Genomic DNA, 17,372 nt, shown 5'->3' with positions numbered 1-17,372 from the left:
ATGCAAATGGGTAAGAAGGGGAGCATGAAGATGTATACGCAGCTTTTCAGCCACTCCCTGTATTATCTTAAACCTGAATCCTTTAGCTTTTATAACTTCCCACATGCGGTTTTAAGTTCTTTCTGTGGAGGAACGAAGCAGACAGGGAGGGAGAGAGAAAGAGACTCTCTAGAGATTCCTTGCAAATGTAGGATTAAGAAACACAAAGGCTCTGCTATCTGCTAGAAAGGGGACTTACTGCAAAGTGCACTGAAGTCACCTAACCTGTCCAAGACAGACAGTGCTGTCAGGTCACATGATGCTGCAAATGGGGCAGAGGATAGTGAGTGTGAAAGTTGGCTGTGGTTCCCGCAGCCCAGCACCTAGCCCCCCAGCTTATCATCTCCAGGGCAGCCTCCTTGCTTCCTGCCTGGAGATTCTGGGCTTTCTGAGAGAGGGTTTCTAAGTTGATTTTAGCAGAAGAGGAACTTAAAAAAAAATACAACCTTTCAGGTTAGTTTCCCTATTTTACCTTCCTCAGCGTGTCAACTGCAAAAACAGCAGCAGCAGCTGTTGCTATTTACTCAGTGGCCGCTATGTACCACCATTTCATTAGCTACTTTACATATTTCCCTCATTTTCTCCTTCGAAAATGCTATGAGTTAAGAGCATCCTCACCATTTTACACCTGAGGAAATGAAGTAGAGAGTTTTAATAACTGTTCAAGGATGCACAGCTGGTAAGTGGAAACCCAAAACCCAGCCACCAATCTATCCTACCTTGAAGTCAGAGCATTAAAGCCTCTGAAGTGTAGAGTGTACCCTCTCTCTCTTATGCATGTGCCTCCTCAAACTCCATTAATTTTCAGAGAAAATGTAATTGTGGAATATAATGTTTATTGGAAAGCTTTTATCAAGGCTGTATTCCTCTTATATTCACTGAAAATGCAGGTTTACGTATTATTAAGAAAAGAAAAAGATTCATGCCATGATTTGTATAATCTTTCTATGTGACATGAACTATAATGTCAAGTGAATGTTTTCAAAAGTTTCAGTATTTAGGAATATTTGTTTGTTTGTTTGCTTATTCATCTTTTTAGGGCCGCACTGGTGGCATATGGAAGTTCTTCCCAGGCTAGGGAGCAAATTGGGGCTGTAGCTGCTGGCCTCCACCACAGCCACAGCAATGTGGGATCCAAGCCTAGTCTGCGACCTACACCACAGATCAGGGCAACACAGATCCTTAACTCGCTGAGTGAGGCCAGGGATGGAACTGTGTCCTCATGGATAATAATCAGATTCATTTTCACTGAGCCATGACCGGAACTCTGGGAAATATTAGTTTATGTTTAATTAAAAAAAAAAAAAAAAAAAAGAGGCTCACTGAATAAATCTCCCTGGATGACTTTTACGGTAAAGGAGGAAAAGTAAGCCTGCTTATCAGATAAGGTGAAATAGAATATTAACAGTTTTATTATCAGCCAAATACCATATAGATACTGGAGAAAAAAAAAATCAGAGGAAAAAAAAAATCAAAGGAGCTTAAAATATAGGATAAAAGAGAAAAATGTTCTAATCTTGCGGCAATTCCCAATATGCCTACTAATGCCTCTTTAGGTAGAATGAAGCCAGGGGAATTGGAGAGGAAGGAGAGAGGAGCCACTAGCTTCCATTCTTAAGGTTCCATTTCACTTTAACAAAGGGACGGGGATGGGGTTGTGACTGCCATGGCATAAACAGCAATCATTTACAGAGGAAAACAGTTGACTTGTTCTGAAGGACTTGGCACCGAGCGGGTAACTCCTGGATTTCAGAGCTTAAGAGCCACTGGGTGAGCTGATAAAAGCTATTAGGCCATGCCAGAGCAATCTTTCTGGAAGCTTTAGATGCAGAGGGCAGATAAGCACAGTTAGTAACCCAAGATTAAGGCAAATGGCACATGATAATAAAAGGAATTGAAGGAACTGGTAGGCCACTGATATTTCAAAGCCTGTATTATTGTCAAATATCCAGAAATTCTAAGTGCAACAAAAGCATTGTCTTTAAGCTGAACAAAAATGATTCATGCCTACAACACTCTCTTGCAAATGTTTATGCATTTATGATTAACAAGATGTAAACAGTATTGAAAAAGGTTACTTAATCCTTAAGAACTTTTTTGTCATTACATATAGTCACTTCAATTAAGAAATCAATATATGAGACATAAGCATTATGTGAGACTTTGATACTTTTATTAATTGCAAATGGTCTTTGATCAAAAGGTCCTGGATAGTCTTTTCTTATAGGTTTAAATTGGCACCTATAACCTTTCTACGTAATACATGGATAAATACCTCTTTTGTTGTACATAGAAGTCTCTGGAACATCTTCTTAGAAGCACTTTCATTCTAAGGGATAGAGCCCTCAGGTATTTAAATGGTCCCAATAGTAATGGCAGGTGGCTTATACTTTTATAATCTACAAAGCACTGGCATATACATTTTATCTTCAAATATACACATTTCATTTCAAATCCTTTGTGGAATAAGATAGAATGCGAACAAATGACAAACTAAATTCTCACCAACCCAATGAAATAGAAGGTATAATACCATCATTTTCAAACATGGGAACCAAGGCTTAGAGAGGTTAAGTGACTGGCCAAAGTCACAAGGTAGTAAGTGAGAGAGCTGGGACTTGAAGCCAGATCTTCCAACTCTAAGTTCCACATTCGTGACATATCATGTCCATGATGTCACAGCTGTTTTGTGTCAGATCCTTACATACTGACAAACATGTACTATACCAAATAATAGAAGGCTGACTATTACAACGTGACACATTTTTAGCTAAGTATATTTTACTGTGCACCTAGAAGCATCACAAATAACGTTACAAATGATGCAGCAGGGAATGCATTTTTAAATACACTTTGCAACTCTATGATGGAGTATGAGAAATGAGCATTGTTTTCAGTGCTTCATGTTGGCTAAAAAGACGATTGCTATGAAAACAGAATGAATAAAGCTAGCTTGATGCTCCAGAGAGTTTAGAACACCTGAAGGTGACAAATTTTCTGATAGTCAGACAATCTGAGTAATTCTGTAATTGCCTATACTTAGGATATTCCTAAAATTGTTTTATAACTGGTACAAAATCTCCTGAGATTTGCAGAAATCAAAAAAAAAAGGTTTCGCACACTCTCCAATGTGTATACACACAATGGAGACTACAGAACTTCCTGATCCTGGGGCATCTGAAATTGTCTTTCACTGGGCATGATGACAGTTTTGCTAAAACTTACATGTTCCAAAATATTCTAAGAGAAGTGCTCAATGCTTCACATTTTCTATTTAGAAGTCATTAATATTTTAACACATGTATTTGGCATTCCAGAAAAAGAAAGGGGGGGGACGGGACTAAGGAGGGCTTGAAAACTACAAACTCCTTAATATGTGAGAAGCAAATAAAAAGTAAAACAAGGGTTTTCAAAGCATTTTTAAATTTTGTTAGTAGATTATTTGTTTATATATGATTGAAACAAAGCTGTGATTCATCCCAACATGAAGTATTTAAAAGTATGTCTTTTAAATCTGAATATTTATTTTAGAATCATACTTATTTCACGTTTCCTTTATAATGACCCTGTAGAGATCCTGAAAGCTTGTCTATAGCTCTGACCCAGAAGTGACTCCAGCATCTCTTCTTTTCTCTTTTTGATCTACCCATTCTATTTCTGCAGAATTATTCAGTTTATTTTATTACCACTGCTATTAATTTTATCTCACGCCTCAAACTTCAGTCATGTGTTACAACCCAAAAGATAACAGGATATCTCAAAGAAAATCTACCTATAGTTTTCATTCATATGATTTTTCTTCCATACATTTTTACATACTCTCCTGGGTTCTTGCTCACATCAAACTCTCCTGAGATCCCCCATGACACAGAACTGTACTACCTGGGCATGTGATTTCTGACATTTCTAGCAGGAAATGAACTACACATATATGTTCTTAATAGTTTTCCAGACTTGAAACAATCATATTACAGATTAGTGGAATCATATGAATTGCTTTGTATGTTTTCAGTGATTTTTGCCTCATTGTCATTTAGTGCCATCACTGTCTCTCTAGCACACCGTGAGTGGGAACTGGGCTGTTAATGACATTATAAGCAAAATGCTCTTGAGGAGACATGTCAAGTAGCTGGAGGGAAGGTGTGGGTTGTCAATGAAAGAAAAAAATGTAGCAAGAGGAAGAATACATTCAATAAACCTATTTATAAACAGTCTTAAAGGTGCCTGGTTCATGTTCTAACTTAATGACAATTTCTGGGCCAAGGCTGAAACACACTGATGTGACAAGCAGACTGTCACATAAAGGTACACAGTGTTCCCACTGATTTCAAGCATTAAACACCTGCCTTCTGCTTCTTCCAGTACCATGGCAATGTGATGGGAGTTTTTTCACTGAGACATTTTAAATTTCAATACTACTGATGTTTAATCTAAATCTCACCAATTGCCACTGTCCACAGATGAAGAACTCCATAAACAAAAAGAGAAGACAGAGAGACCTGTAGGGAGATGTAAGAAATAAACAGACACAGATTAAAAGACTGCAGGCTGAAGAAGACTAGTGGGAAAATGTCCACAGATGCAAAAAGGAGAGAGAAAAGTGCAGCAAAACCACACAGAAAAAGGAACTAAAATGGAAACGTACAATCCATAAACATGGTAATAAGCAATCAGAAGCATTAGTATAAGCATTTTATCACTAACAATACTTTATTTTTTATCCTACTATTAGAATAAATTCATGCTTAAATAAAATTATTCAGCAAAATGCAGCTTGAAAGTAAATTTTCATTTGCTTGAATTTCATATGAAAAAAAATTTGCATTGACTGCATCTCATTTTTTTCTCATTTTCTCAAGATTCAGAGTGTGTCTTCCAGATGTATTTCGGTTATCCATATTCATCAAGGGTGAATGTAGAGATATTAGTAGGCAAGTTTGAGTGTGTGAAAACAGAACTGGTTTCTAAGAAAATGTTAGCAAGTATATAACTAAGACAACACAATATTTTAACAATAAATTACACTTCCCACTAATGTTCAACTCTTACTTTTGTTTTCAGTAGACTTTTTTGAATGTTATCATTTTCCTCAGGATTTTGTCTAAAGTACTCCAAGGTAATGCAATATCTCGATGAAACATTTTTTTTTAATAACAAGAGTTCCTAGATTCAGATGTGAATGGCTGAGAAAAGCAATTACTCACCACAATTTCATGTTTCTCGTTACAAAGTATCAGTCAATCCTGAGAAGCAACTATCCAGATAGACCACATTTTCCAGACTCTCTGATATCTACCTGGGAGTGTGACTCATTTTTGTGTGTCAACTGATGTGGCAATCGCAGGCTAGCACAGTTGAGAAGTGGGTTGCCTTGCCCCTCCCTTTCCCTAACTGACAGCTGGTGGCAGAGGATCTACATAGAGGCAAAGCCACACTGTGGAAGGAATCTGGACTAAAGAATCAACATGTGGAAGAAAGCCCACCACTCAGCCAGGGACACCAACAGTGGACTGTTATATAATTTAAAACTTAAATGTGCAGCTGTTTAAAGCCATCAAAAATGTGTGGTTTATTTGTTACAGCAGCTGGCATTACCCTAACTAACAAAAGAATGAAGGGACTCATTATATCAAGACTTTTTATAGATTTCAGTGAATTAGTTTATATTGGACTAAATGGGTCCTCATTAAACTTTATCTTATTATTTTTTTGGTTTTTTAAGAGACCAGAATATGATATTAAATCTTTAAAAAATAACATCCCAAGTGATAAAGTCAAATTAAAAACATTTACATTTGAAAAAGTTAGGACAGTGAAATTTTATTATTATTCAAAGTTTCCAGAAAGAGGAGAAACATAGACACTATTGTTCACTATTTTGAAATATAAAATCTCCTGCACATCTGACAATTGCCACCAATTAACAAAGAAAGATCAAAGTATAATCGCCTCTTGTTTTGGCCAAGGACACATAATAAGACAATGCAATTTTAAATAAATATTCTCCTATGCTAAGAACAAGGCAACATAAAATAAATATACCCACTTTGGCATAGTAACTGGGAATTAGAGTCAAAATTCCCTCAGGCCATAAACACGTGTCTTAGAAGGAACTGATAATACTTCTACTATAAACCCATTAATCAAATCCAGTCACATTTCTGACCAGCTGCATGATAAGAAATGGAAAAGGTAAATATGGGGACATTCAACGAATGAACTACTATTTCTACCACTAAAAACTGCCTTCAACATTTGGGACCAATAATAACAAGTCTAATTATTAATAATCATTTTACTTTGATATTCAGTGGTTAAATAGATAACTGCTTTCCAAGTGGGTACTCTGGGAATCAGAATATAAGGTGGACAATTGATAGGAATACAGACTCACCTGTCCTCACTCACTTCAGCCAGATTAGTCCTCTTTTACTTGTTTCAGGTATTGATATACAATTGAAGTGATCCAGTGCTTTTGAAATCACTCCTCTAGATTTTAAAAGTCAAATCATGTTTTTACATATTTTTTTGAACTCAGTGCTGGCTTCCTCTAGTTTTAAAAATATGTGAATTGGTGTCATAAAAATGCCTATGTATGAATGATTATATAGATGTGTTTATGCATTTGATCCTATAAAGTTGAAATAATTTTTCACTGCACAAATCCTATTTATTTTTGGGAAAAAATTCTTAGTATGAAAGATATAAAGTTGATAGGGGAGCCAATAACTTTGTCCTGGCTTTAATCAAAGTAGTCAATCCACATGGCCAGGCCACAGAGAAGAAGACACAGTAGCTTAATGGAGCCATAGAGAAAGGTGAAGATTAGAACAGAGGTGATGGGATAAGCATTGCCAGTTAAGAGGAATGACATGTCCTGGGCCAGATAGTGATGATGAAGACTCCCTGCTTGGAACAACTGACAATCCCCTGCAAAGGCCACCAAGGCCAAACTTCCTGCAAGTCCTCCTTTCCTATCCTTGGCCTGTCCATTCACAGAGATTCACATTCCCAGCAGAAATGGAAATTTTTTCATCCTCCAGCTCAAAAGTTAAACCTTTCAAAAAATAAATTTTTGTGCTTTATTTTATAGTTGCTAATGCCTTTTCTTTCTTTTTTGGGGGTGGTGGTGGTGAAATAGAAAACAATAGCATTATTGTTTTGCCAGGCAAAGGAGCCACAGGAGGCTAGTGCTGTCAAAACCGTGTTCCATCCTGGAAGGTGTAGTGAAGAGTCTTATAGTGTTCAAGGGTAGGTGGTGATCAGCTTGTGGACCCTCTTCTGATTAAGGTAATTGGGAACCACCGCCAGTTATCAACACTCTGGTTCAATGGGCCTGGAGTTGACATGCTTGGAAGCAGCATACAATTAACTTCTTCCACCTGGTGGGAGTTTTGGTATCTGCAACACACCTCAAAGGCAAATAGTATCATCCCTTGAGGAAGAACTAAAGATCCTTGGCTTTCTTCACTACAAGGAGTCATAGGTAAACCTCTCTCTTTACCACAGGGATAAAGTTCTCAAGGCAAACACAAAGTGTGATGGTTGAGGAACTCCCTATCCTAGAAAGGGAAGAGGTCCCTGCATTCACCCACCCTGTAATTTCTCTTCTCTTCCATATTTTCCCTCCACCCCATCCCAAACTCCTATAACCATGGAAAAAAGGTGTATATACCATCCCAAGTATAAATTTTCTTTATAAAACATCTTTTCTCTGAAGTTTTGCCTTTGATGTTTGGCTCAACTTGATTTCATAAAATTACAAAAAATTCTCTGGACTCTAGTCTGACGGCTCGGTCCCGTCATGGTTTTGTCACTAGCAGGGATCCAGGACATGATTGGACCTCTCTAGGCTTAAACTTCTGCATTAGTTAAAGACAATGCTGAATTAATGACCTCTACAGTGCACTGGACTTGAAAATTCATTATTCAATCACCTTAGCAAATAAAGCTGATCTGTAAAGACTATTTAACAAAATACTTTGAAAATTCACTTGAATACTTCTCATGTACCAGAGAGTTTGAAAGAAATGTCTGTCTTTGCCTTGTTCCATCACTCAGAGAAAAAAAAAATAGTATACTGACTTTACAAACTCTTCTCCTGGGTCTTTTGATTATGATACTATCCTCCACCAAGAACAGCAGCACATCACAGTACCTTCCATCATTACAATGTCATAGTATCAGTCTGGCTGAAAATACTGATCATTACAGAAGATTATTTAAAGGATAAGTGGTCTGTCCATTCTTTCACTCTTAAGACAGTGTGTGTAGATCAGGGCAGACCTCTGGATGCCACATTAATTGTACCATATCATCCAAATATTGGATACTCAAATTTTATGCCTTTAGCTTTTATCAAAACACTCTTGCAAATACATTTTTAAAATCTTCTGAATTTTCAGACAATATTTGTAGTAATATAATTAAGGATATTGTCATTTGCATCTATCAAAGTCCTGCATAAAAATTCATTTATTTTACCAACATTTATTAAATATCTTCTTCATGCTAGACAATGTTATAAGTAAAGTGATAAAGACATCAACTACAATAAAAAATGCATTCTCTCAGAGCTCCCATTGTGGTGCAGTGGAAATGAATCTAACTAGGAACCATGAGGTAGCAGGTTCGATCCCTGGCCTTGCTCAGTGAGTTAAGGATCCAGTGTTGCCATGGCTGTGGTGTAGGCCAGCAGCTGTAGCTCCAATTAGACCCCTAGCTGAGGAATCTCCAAATGCCACTAGTGTGGCCCTAAAAAGGAAAAAAAAAAAAGTGCATTCTCTCATGGGCTTTAAAATTCAATCAGGATAAGACGTGGAGATCCTGCTCTGGTACTTCACATAATTGCTTCATTCTTGTCAGTAGGCTCAGATCAAAAGGGTCCGCCTCAGAGAACTCTCTCCTTTTGCTAAGTATGACCCTGTTCTCCTCATTCCCTACTATTTTTAATGTGAGGAAAACAAAACTAACTCCAAGAATCTTTTTAAGTATCTTTACGTATTCATATTCACCAAATTCTATGAAGAAATTAATGACATTCACTGAGCATTTAAAGTGTCCTGAAAGTATTTCCTCTATATCCTGAATGCAAATATTTTTGAGAGGCGTTGTTAGGACTGTTTGTCACCCTCAAGGATAATTCTGCTTTTTATGTAGCTTGTAATCACATATGGAAAGAGTTCCTGACCTCTTTAGACTCTGTTATTATTTTTTTCTTTTTATCAACCTTTTATTTGTAGGGCATGTTCTAAAAAAAAATAGTTCCTTAAAACATGGAGAGAAGATAACTCCTTTGTGAGATATAACTTGGGATTTAAAAAATTAAAACAGAAATGCATTTATGATTGCAATGCAAAGACCCACAAAACTTACCAAATTTTAATTACTTCAACCAAACTAAGCTATCATTTTGACTCTTACATTATTTTCATAGCCATGAGATAAATCTGTACACACTTCCCAAAAGAAGGCTTTTAAAAAATAAATAAATGGAAGCAGCGAAGAGGAAAAATAAAAAAAAAGTTTAAAAGCAGCTTTAACAGAGAAAAGAAATGTTTATTCCACCAAAACCTCATGTGAATTCTAAATTATTAAATCTCTGAGAACACCTGATTTATGAACAGGATAACACAGCCCCTAGTCAAAATCATTTTTAATAAAAAGCAGGAAACCTCCTGAAGTTCATCTCAGACTTAATATCAAACACAGCAACCACACATGAACATTTTCCCATAAAACACGAACACAGCACGGCACAATCAGCTGGCAGCCATCGACAGGGAGTCAGCAGTACATACAAACAGGGTGTCAGAACCAGGGAAGGGATCAGGCCTCACAATCTAGAGGGGGCAGCCATGGAAATGGACCATGAGATTGAAATGATGTCACTGAGGAAGGAAAAAGAGCAGCTACCATTCCCGGTTAAAGTACTTAATGGACTACTGGATTGAGAGAGCAGCACAATTGTGTCTTGTGTTGATTTTTGTGCAAATATTTGGAATGCACCAATTGCACTGGAACCACCACGAGAAAACAAATGCTAGAAATGAAATAATCCAATATGTCACTCTCATTTGGTACAAAAAGTAGCAAATGTCTAAGAGTGCATAAAAACATGATTCAAATATCCAACAGATGTTTGGCTTAATGAAAAGAAGGATGTCAAGGAAAAAACTCACTCTTTCTATTGTACATTGCTTAGGAATCGTGTTTGTTTATTACCATGTTTATAATTTATGTGGCAAAGGATTATTTCTCAGGAATATAAATTCAACTAGTTGGATATCTATATAGTAATTAATTCATTATTTTTTCTCACATTATCATGCTCCATCACAAATGACCAGACAGTGCAGTAGAAAAATGACAAAACACTGTAAATCAGCTATAATGGAAAAAAATAAAAATCATTATAAAAAGAAATTCATTACTACTCACTACTAGGCATTAAATCCCTTACAGAGTAGTTTCAACAATTACAAGGATCATAAATAATTTTTGCATATTTCCACTGACATTTCCATTAATATTTGGGCATTTGGAATTTTGTTAAAATATTCCGGAAAATAGAAAAGTGTTCTATTATTAGAGCTCAAGGGTTAAAAAAGGCCAAAAGGGGAAAAGAGTAAGATGAATATTATTAGCAGATACCTTGTAGGTCACTTTAATTAGTATTTTTAAAAGCTGATAGAAGAAAAGGAAGAAACCAACTTAACAATAAACCACAGGACACAACAAAAGAAATTTCTGGACTATGAAGGATTTAATCATATGTGTAGAATATATACCTTTATATAGTACAGGTTATGAGCTAACACTACCAAGATAATTTGAAAAGACTATGGGCTTTAAATCTCAAAGCACTGTATAGATTCTCTTCCTATGCATGCAAAGCTAAGAGTGGAAACTGCTTTCATACAAATATATGATACTCAACATATTTATTAGAAAAAGAGTAATTTATTATTCAGATTGATTTATTTAGAGAAATAATTTAGATTTAGATAAAATTTATTTAGACCTAGAGAAATTGCTTTATTTAGAGAAAAGAGTAATAATTAAGGCCCTCTTTCCTTGAAGATTAAAGAGACTATTAAAACTTTTAATAATAAAAAGTGTATGGTAATTTGCTGATATAGCAATAGAAAGATAAGTGGAACATGGAGTGCCTGTCGTGGCTCAGTGGTTAACGAATCCGACTAAGAACCATGAAGTTGTGGGTTCGGTCCCTGGCCTTGCTCAGTGGGTTAAGGATCCGGCGTTTCCATGAGCTGTGGTGTAGGTTGCAGACACGGCTCAGATCCCGCATTGCTGTGGCTCTGGCCTAGGCTGGTGGCTACAGCTCTGATTCGACCCCTAGCCTGGGAACCTCCATATGCCGCAGGAGCAGCCCAAGAAATGGCAAAAATACAGGAAAAAACAAAACAAAACAAAAAAGTGGAACAGATTACCTTAAAATACAACCCAGCATATGACATAAAAACTTAATATATAAGTGTAGTATTATAAATAAGTAAATGTCATAAGCTAAGGGGTAATATCAGTGTTCAGTAAATGGTGGGATGTTGGGAAATTTGAGGGGAGTCAAGAGCTACACTGTGGATCACACACAAAGAAACCCAATCTGGATAAGATAAAAAGTTTAATGTGAAAAGAAATCACACAAAAAAGAACAAATTGAAATAGGAATGATATTTAAATGATCTCAGGATGCAGAAAGATTTACAATATAAAAACAATATTCAGATTTTTTTTAAATGATTACATTAAAATGCAGTGGTTCAATGTCAATATTTAACTTATTAAATTACTGTATTTAAAATCAAAGTTCTATAAGCTGAACCATAGGGAAAATTTAGTTACATGAAAAACAAAATTGTTGCCAAAAAATATAGGCAATAAAGTGTCAGTGCCCATAATATACAAAGAATTCTGTTGAATCACGAAAATTTTTACCATTTTTTTTTTTGTCTTTTGTCCTTTTTCAGGGCTGCACCAGCGGCATATGGAGGTTCCCAAGCTAGGGGTGCAATCAGAGCTGTAGCTGTCAGCCTATGCCAGAGCCACAGCAACACCAGATCTGAGCTGTGTCTACAACCTACACCATGGCTCATGGCGACACCAGATCCTTAACCCAGTCAGCGAGGCCAGGGATTGAACCCACAACCTCATGGTTCCTAGTTGGATTCGTTTCTGCTGTGCTACGACAGGAACTCCAAAAATTCTTACCCTTAAATGTCAATCACACACAGATACTAGACACAGAAGTATCAAGCCTCATGTGTAATCAAAAAAAATGTAACAAAAACAATTAGGTATCATTTTTGCTTTTCAATTAACAAAGATTTTTGTATATAATGACCTTCCACACTGATTAAGTATTCTTAACTATTGCTACTGGGAGAGGAAATTTATATACTCATTTTGGAAAGTAACTTGGTAGTACAAAAAGACTTTTTAAAAGTTCATTGCCTTTGACCTAGTAATTCTCTTCTAGCAATCTTCCTAAGAAAATCATTGAACACTTAAAAATCTGCATATATTAAGTGTATAACACAGCATTTTAGGCTAAGAAAAATTAGAAACACTTGCAATGCCTACCAGGAAAATGAATAAATATTGGTACACCTACCTAATGAAATATACCAATATTAAAAATGGTGTTTACATAGATTTTAAAGATCCAGGAAAATATAATGAAATGACATGTGAAAACAAATAAACAAAAATAACCAGGATAGATCTAGTTGAATTAGAAAGAGCTACATGTAAGCTTGGGATAAAACAAATCTAGATGGCAGAACAGATCATGATGCCTTCAAACTGCTTGGGGATGCAGCAGTGAATGACACAGGAGCAACTGACAATAAATAAACAAGTAAATACATAAAATGTCAAGGTTATGAAGGATACATATGTATATTCATCTCAAGTAATATAATGCAACACATAGCACAAACATACACAAATGGGAAAAAAGCAAACAATCAAAGCAATAGTAATGAGTACTTTCATTTAATGAGATTATGAGCTGATAGGTGACCTTAATTTTCTTCTACGTATTTGTTGATAGTCTAAAACTTGATCATCTATTACCATAAATGGGGAAAGGCTACATATAGTTATTGAAAATACTATGAAAATCATAAAGTTTTGACTTTTTCTAGTAAGAGACCGAATACAAAAAAAGAAATTTTCCTATCACTTGACTGAATCATTTGACCACAGCTAGAGATGACAATTTGGGTCCTGGCCATTTACAAATGGAATAAGCAAAGTGTATCTGTTAGGAGAACTATGAGATCGAGAGGTGCCCTGGATCTGACCTGTGGAGCAGGGGAGCTGGGTTAAGAGGTAACGGACCTCTGGCCGCTGCTAAGGAAACGGCAATAATAGGAGAGAGTTAACGCTATCTTTTAGAGAACAGGAAACTCACTCTGTTTGGTCATAGACTTGCATCATAAATGTACCAGTTTGAAAGCACCTGCATAGTCTCGAAACAGAAACGCTCTTTCTCACAGCAGTTCGGAGTTCAGGTTGTGGCTTGGCAGAAAGACAAATCGTTTCGTGGCCCAGAGAGACACACCAGTGAGTTCCCTTCGCAGTTGCTTTCCCCCAGCATTTGCCATTTGATACCCTCTCCTTGGCAAGAGTACAGGGCATTATGAACATCACATAGCTAAACACTTACCTACACTTAAAACACACTTAACCTTTCTTTCATCAGACTCTGAGCAGCCGCAAAACTATTTTAGAATCATGACCTCCTCTTGTTATCTATCTCATTCATTTCTTTTGTCATTTTCTGGCTCAAACAAGACAGAGAATTAATCACATCTTCTATATCAATTTCTCTTTTGTCTGCCTCAGGCCAGAATATAGGAAGTAAGATTTTGATTATTTGACAGTATCAATACAGAAAATTAAACATTGCCCCCCAGAGAGATATCAGAACTATTTTAGGAACCAGTCTATCTGTAAGGATGTTAGAGAAAATAAAAAAGCAATATTTCCTTATCACAGCATTTTAGCATTTCCTAGTCATAAAGTTTCCATTTTAATCTTGCAACCAAAAGACCTTCAATAAATGACCTGGAATAGATTACTTAATTCAGCTAGCCTGGGACCTCTTTCATTACATGTTTGAATAGCAGTTTTAGGAAGTTGAATGTAGGCAAGGGTTAATGCTTTTACACACTTTTAAAGGCAGTTTTATTGTTTTCTCAAATGATATAACAGGTCACCTCTAATGAGAACATTCTCCCCTCAACTAATTTCAAGGCTACACTCTTGCCATATCCATCTCTCTTAGATTTGTATTAAAATAATACTAAGTTTTAGAAAGAGGACTGAAAGGGATCAGGATTTTAACTTGTAAGTATAGACAAATTAATCCATCTCTAGGACTTCAATTCTTTTAGCTTTACAGTGAAATGTTTGGAAAATGTGATGGCAACTTCTCTTCCAATTCCAACACCCCCGACCATTGTGATTTATTTTCTCAAAGCCAAAGTCATTGTGTTGTTAATTGTGACAGCTATTCTAATAAACTAAGACAGCCACATTAGTATGTGAACAGAAGAAGGCAAATGAATGGAGAACTATTCCTACACAGATGTAACATGAAAATTGAAACAAGTTAGACCTTTAGATATATTATCACACCTTTTGCCATCCCTCTATCCCTGAAAGAAAGGCCATGACAGTAGAATCTCAGGAAAGAAGAAAAGTGGCATGACAATAGCTCAACAGGAGAGACACTCTGGATAGGGGGAGATAGAAGATGCCTACGAAAAGTGCTGTGTGGCAGGCAACAAGCCAGGTTCAAGAAATGACTCTGCTCATAAAGTCATGCATTATAATCTTTAGTCTCTTTCTCATTTTGTTATGTGGCTATATATTATAAGCTTACCTTTTTCATATATTATGAAATAATTGAGAGCTACACTATAGACTTAATTCCATAAACTATCTTCCTTCTAATATTATATATCATACCATGTAAAACACGGGCCTTTGTATTTGATTACTGCATTCTTAACCAATTTGCATCCAATGTTGACTATTGTTAAGCATTTGATCATTCTGTCTATTCCATAGTTATAATTCTGAGAGAGAGAGAATATGATAAAGGGGGAAAATGAGAACACAGCACAGTAGTAAATAATTAGTTGGGAAAACCATCTGATCCTTTTTTTTTTTTTTTCTTTTTAGGGCCACACCTGTGGCATATGGAAGTTCTCAGGCTAGGGGTCAAATTTGAGCTACAGCTGCCTGCCTACACCACAGACACAGCAACACTAGATCCTCAGGGCAATGCCAGATCCACTGATCAAGGCCTGGGACCAAACCCACATCCTCATGGATACCCATAACCAGCTAAACTAGAACAGGAACTCTAAATCTTTATTTTCATTTATTTATTTATTTATTTAGCATATCCATTTTTCTTTTCCCCCAATACATTATTTTTTCTTCTACTGTACAGCATGGTGACCCAGTTACACATACATGTGTACATTCTTTTTTCTCAAATTATCAGTCTCCGTCATAAGTGAGTAGACACAGTTCCCAGGGCTACACATCAGGATCCCATTGCTAATCCATTCCAAAGGCAATAGTCTGCATCTCTTAACCCCAAGCCCCCAATCCACCCCACTCCCTCCCCCTCCTCCTTGGCAACCATGAGTCTATTCTCTAAGTCCATGATCTTCTTTTTTGTGGAAAGATTCATTTGTGCCATATATTAGATTCCATATATAAGCGATATCATATGGTATTTGTCTTTCTCTTTCTGACTTACTTCACTCAGTGTGAGAGTCTCTAGTTCCATCTGGAACTCTAAATCTTTATTTATTTATTTATTGTCTTTTTGCCTTTTGGGGGCTGCACCCATCTAGGGGTCAAATCGGAACTGTAGCCGCCAGCCTACGCCACAGCCACAGCAACACCAGATCTGAGCTGCGTCTATGACCTACACCACAGCTCACGGCAATGCTGGATCCTTAACCCACTGAGTGAGCCCAGGGATCGAACCTGCAACCTCATGGTTCCTACTCAGATTTGTTTCCACTGTGCCGTGACAGGAACTCCTGGAACTCTAAATCTTTAAAATCTATGAGCTGGTCACCTTATAAAAGCAATGAAATACTATATGTTTTTGAAAAACAACCTCCAATGTCAGAGATTAGAAATACCTAACTCTGAGACTGAGATAATTTCTGCTTCCAATGGTAAGGGTTTCAAACAAGGTATCTTTTACCTTGTCATAATGGATTGCAAACCCAACACTTAAGCAGTACAGAAAAAAGAAACACTTTGCCCAAGTTTACAAATCCCAGTCTGATTATTCCTACTGGATTACAAATGAGCTAATGACATGATGTTTTATGACAAGAACAAAAAGTAAGTGTTCTATCATTAAGTAAGCATATACTATGAGCAAAATAATGTCGGACACATCAGCATATTATTTCTGATTTTCACCAAAATTCTGCAAGATAAGCCTTAGAATATCCACTTAACAGTAGGTAAGGGAATGAATACACATTTTTGAAAGTTATTACAAAACACACACTCTCTCTCTCCCTCCTTCTCTCTCCCTCCCTCCCTCTCTCCCTCCTTCTCATTCCTTAGGGAGTCAGCATAAAACTATGTATAAATGTAGTTCTAACCAGATTATTGGAAATTTCCAAGGCTTATATTAGTAGACCTATCAGAGGAGATATCTCTCTGCAAAGGTAATTGCCTCATATAATATACGCCTCTACCCTTGAGAAAAATAAAAGGCCACTATGAACTTCCTATATCACTTTGTACCATTTCATATCTTCTGTAGGCATATATGATAAAAATACTAAACAGGATCCAAGATTCATCGTTCAGGCTACTAGTCACCCTAAAAAGTATATCGACATCTCTATACTTCCTAGTGCCTTCCACACACCACAGAATTTGTACTTCAGTTGTCCCCAATGAATCAGATGCCACAGCTTGGATCTAGCCCTAGATATTCAAATCTAATAGTCAAGTTTCCACATAGTGGGTGACAGGCTGGCTTTACTCCCCTCATTTGTTCATCTAAACTACTTATGATTTTCTGAAATAACAAAACTTTAGTCCTCTCTAAAAGGAGATCTAGAAACTTGTCACAGACTCCCTTTATTACATCTGTGTCCTTGACACCTTTTCTTCCTGAGTTAGATCTAAGTTTTATCCTTTAGTCGTGCTCCTACAGTATCTTCCATTGCCAAACTAGGTACTTAGGCATCATCTACAAAAATCACAGATCATGTTAGGGTCAACAAAATCTCAGAATTTGCTACTCTACC

At 36.6% G+C, this 17,372-nt stretch overlaps 1 protein-coding gene across 9 annotated transcripts in view; it reads right to left on the bottom strand.

Annotated features, from left to right (window-relative positions):
* The window catches only part of SLC7A11 (solute carrier family 7 member 11), a 376,273-nt gene that overhangs the window by 26,896 nt on the left and 332,005 nt on the right, over positions 1-17,372 (bottom strand). The window contains exon 8 of one of the 9 annotated variants that reach the window (XM_084972877.1): positions 2,196-4,538. The exons of the other annotated variants lie outside the window; for them this stretch is intronic. Coding sequence (XP_084829003.1) covers positions 4,442-4,538 — 97 coding nt within the window. The 3' untranslated portion in view covers positions 2,196-4,441. Of the gene's footprint in view, positions 1-2,195; positions 4,539-17,372 lie in introns of those variants that run through there. 9 annotated transcript variants of the gene reach the window in all.

The sequence above is a fragment of the Sus scrofa genome, chromosome 8, assembly GCF_054392235.1.
Source record: "Sus scrofa isolate SSC_HxYL_T2T_F1_AM1 chromosome 8, Sscrofa_HxYL_maternal_Yorkshire_Landrace_v2.0, whole genome shotgun sequence".
NCBI classification, from domain to species: Eukaryota; Metazoa; Chordata; class Mammalia; order Artiodactyla; family Suidae; genus Sus; species Sus scrofa.
The sequence above is the reverse complement of the archived record's forward strand: the minus strand, read 5'-3'. Positions and strand labels throughout refer to the sequence as shown.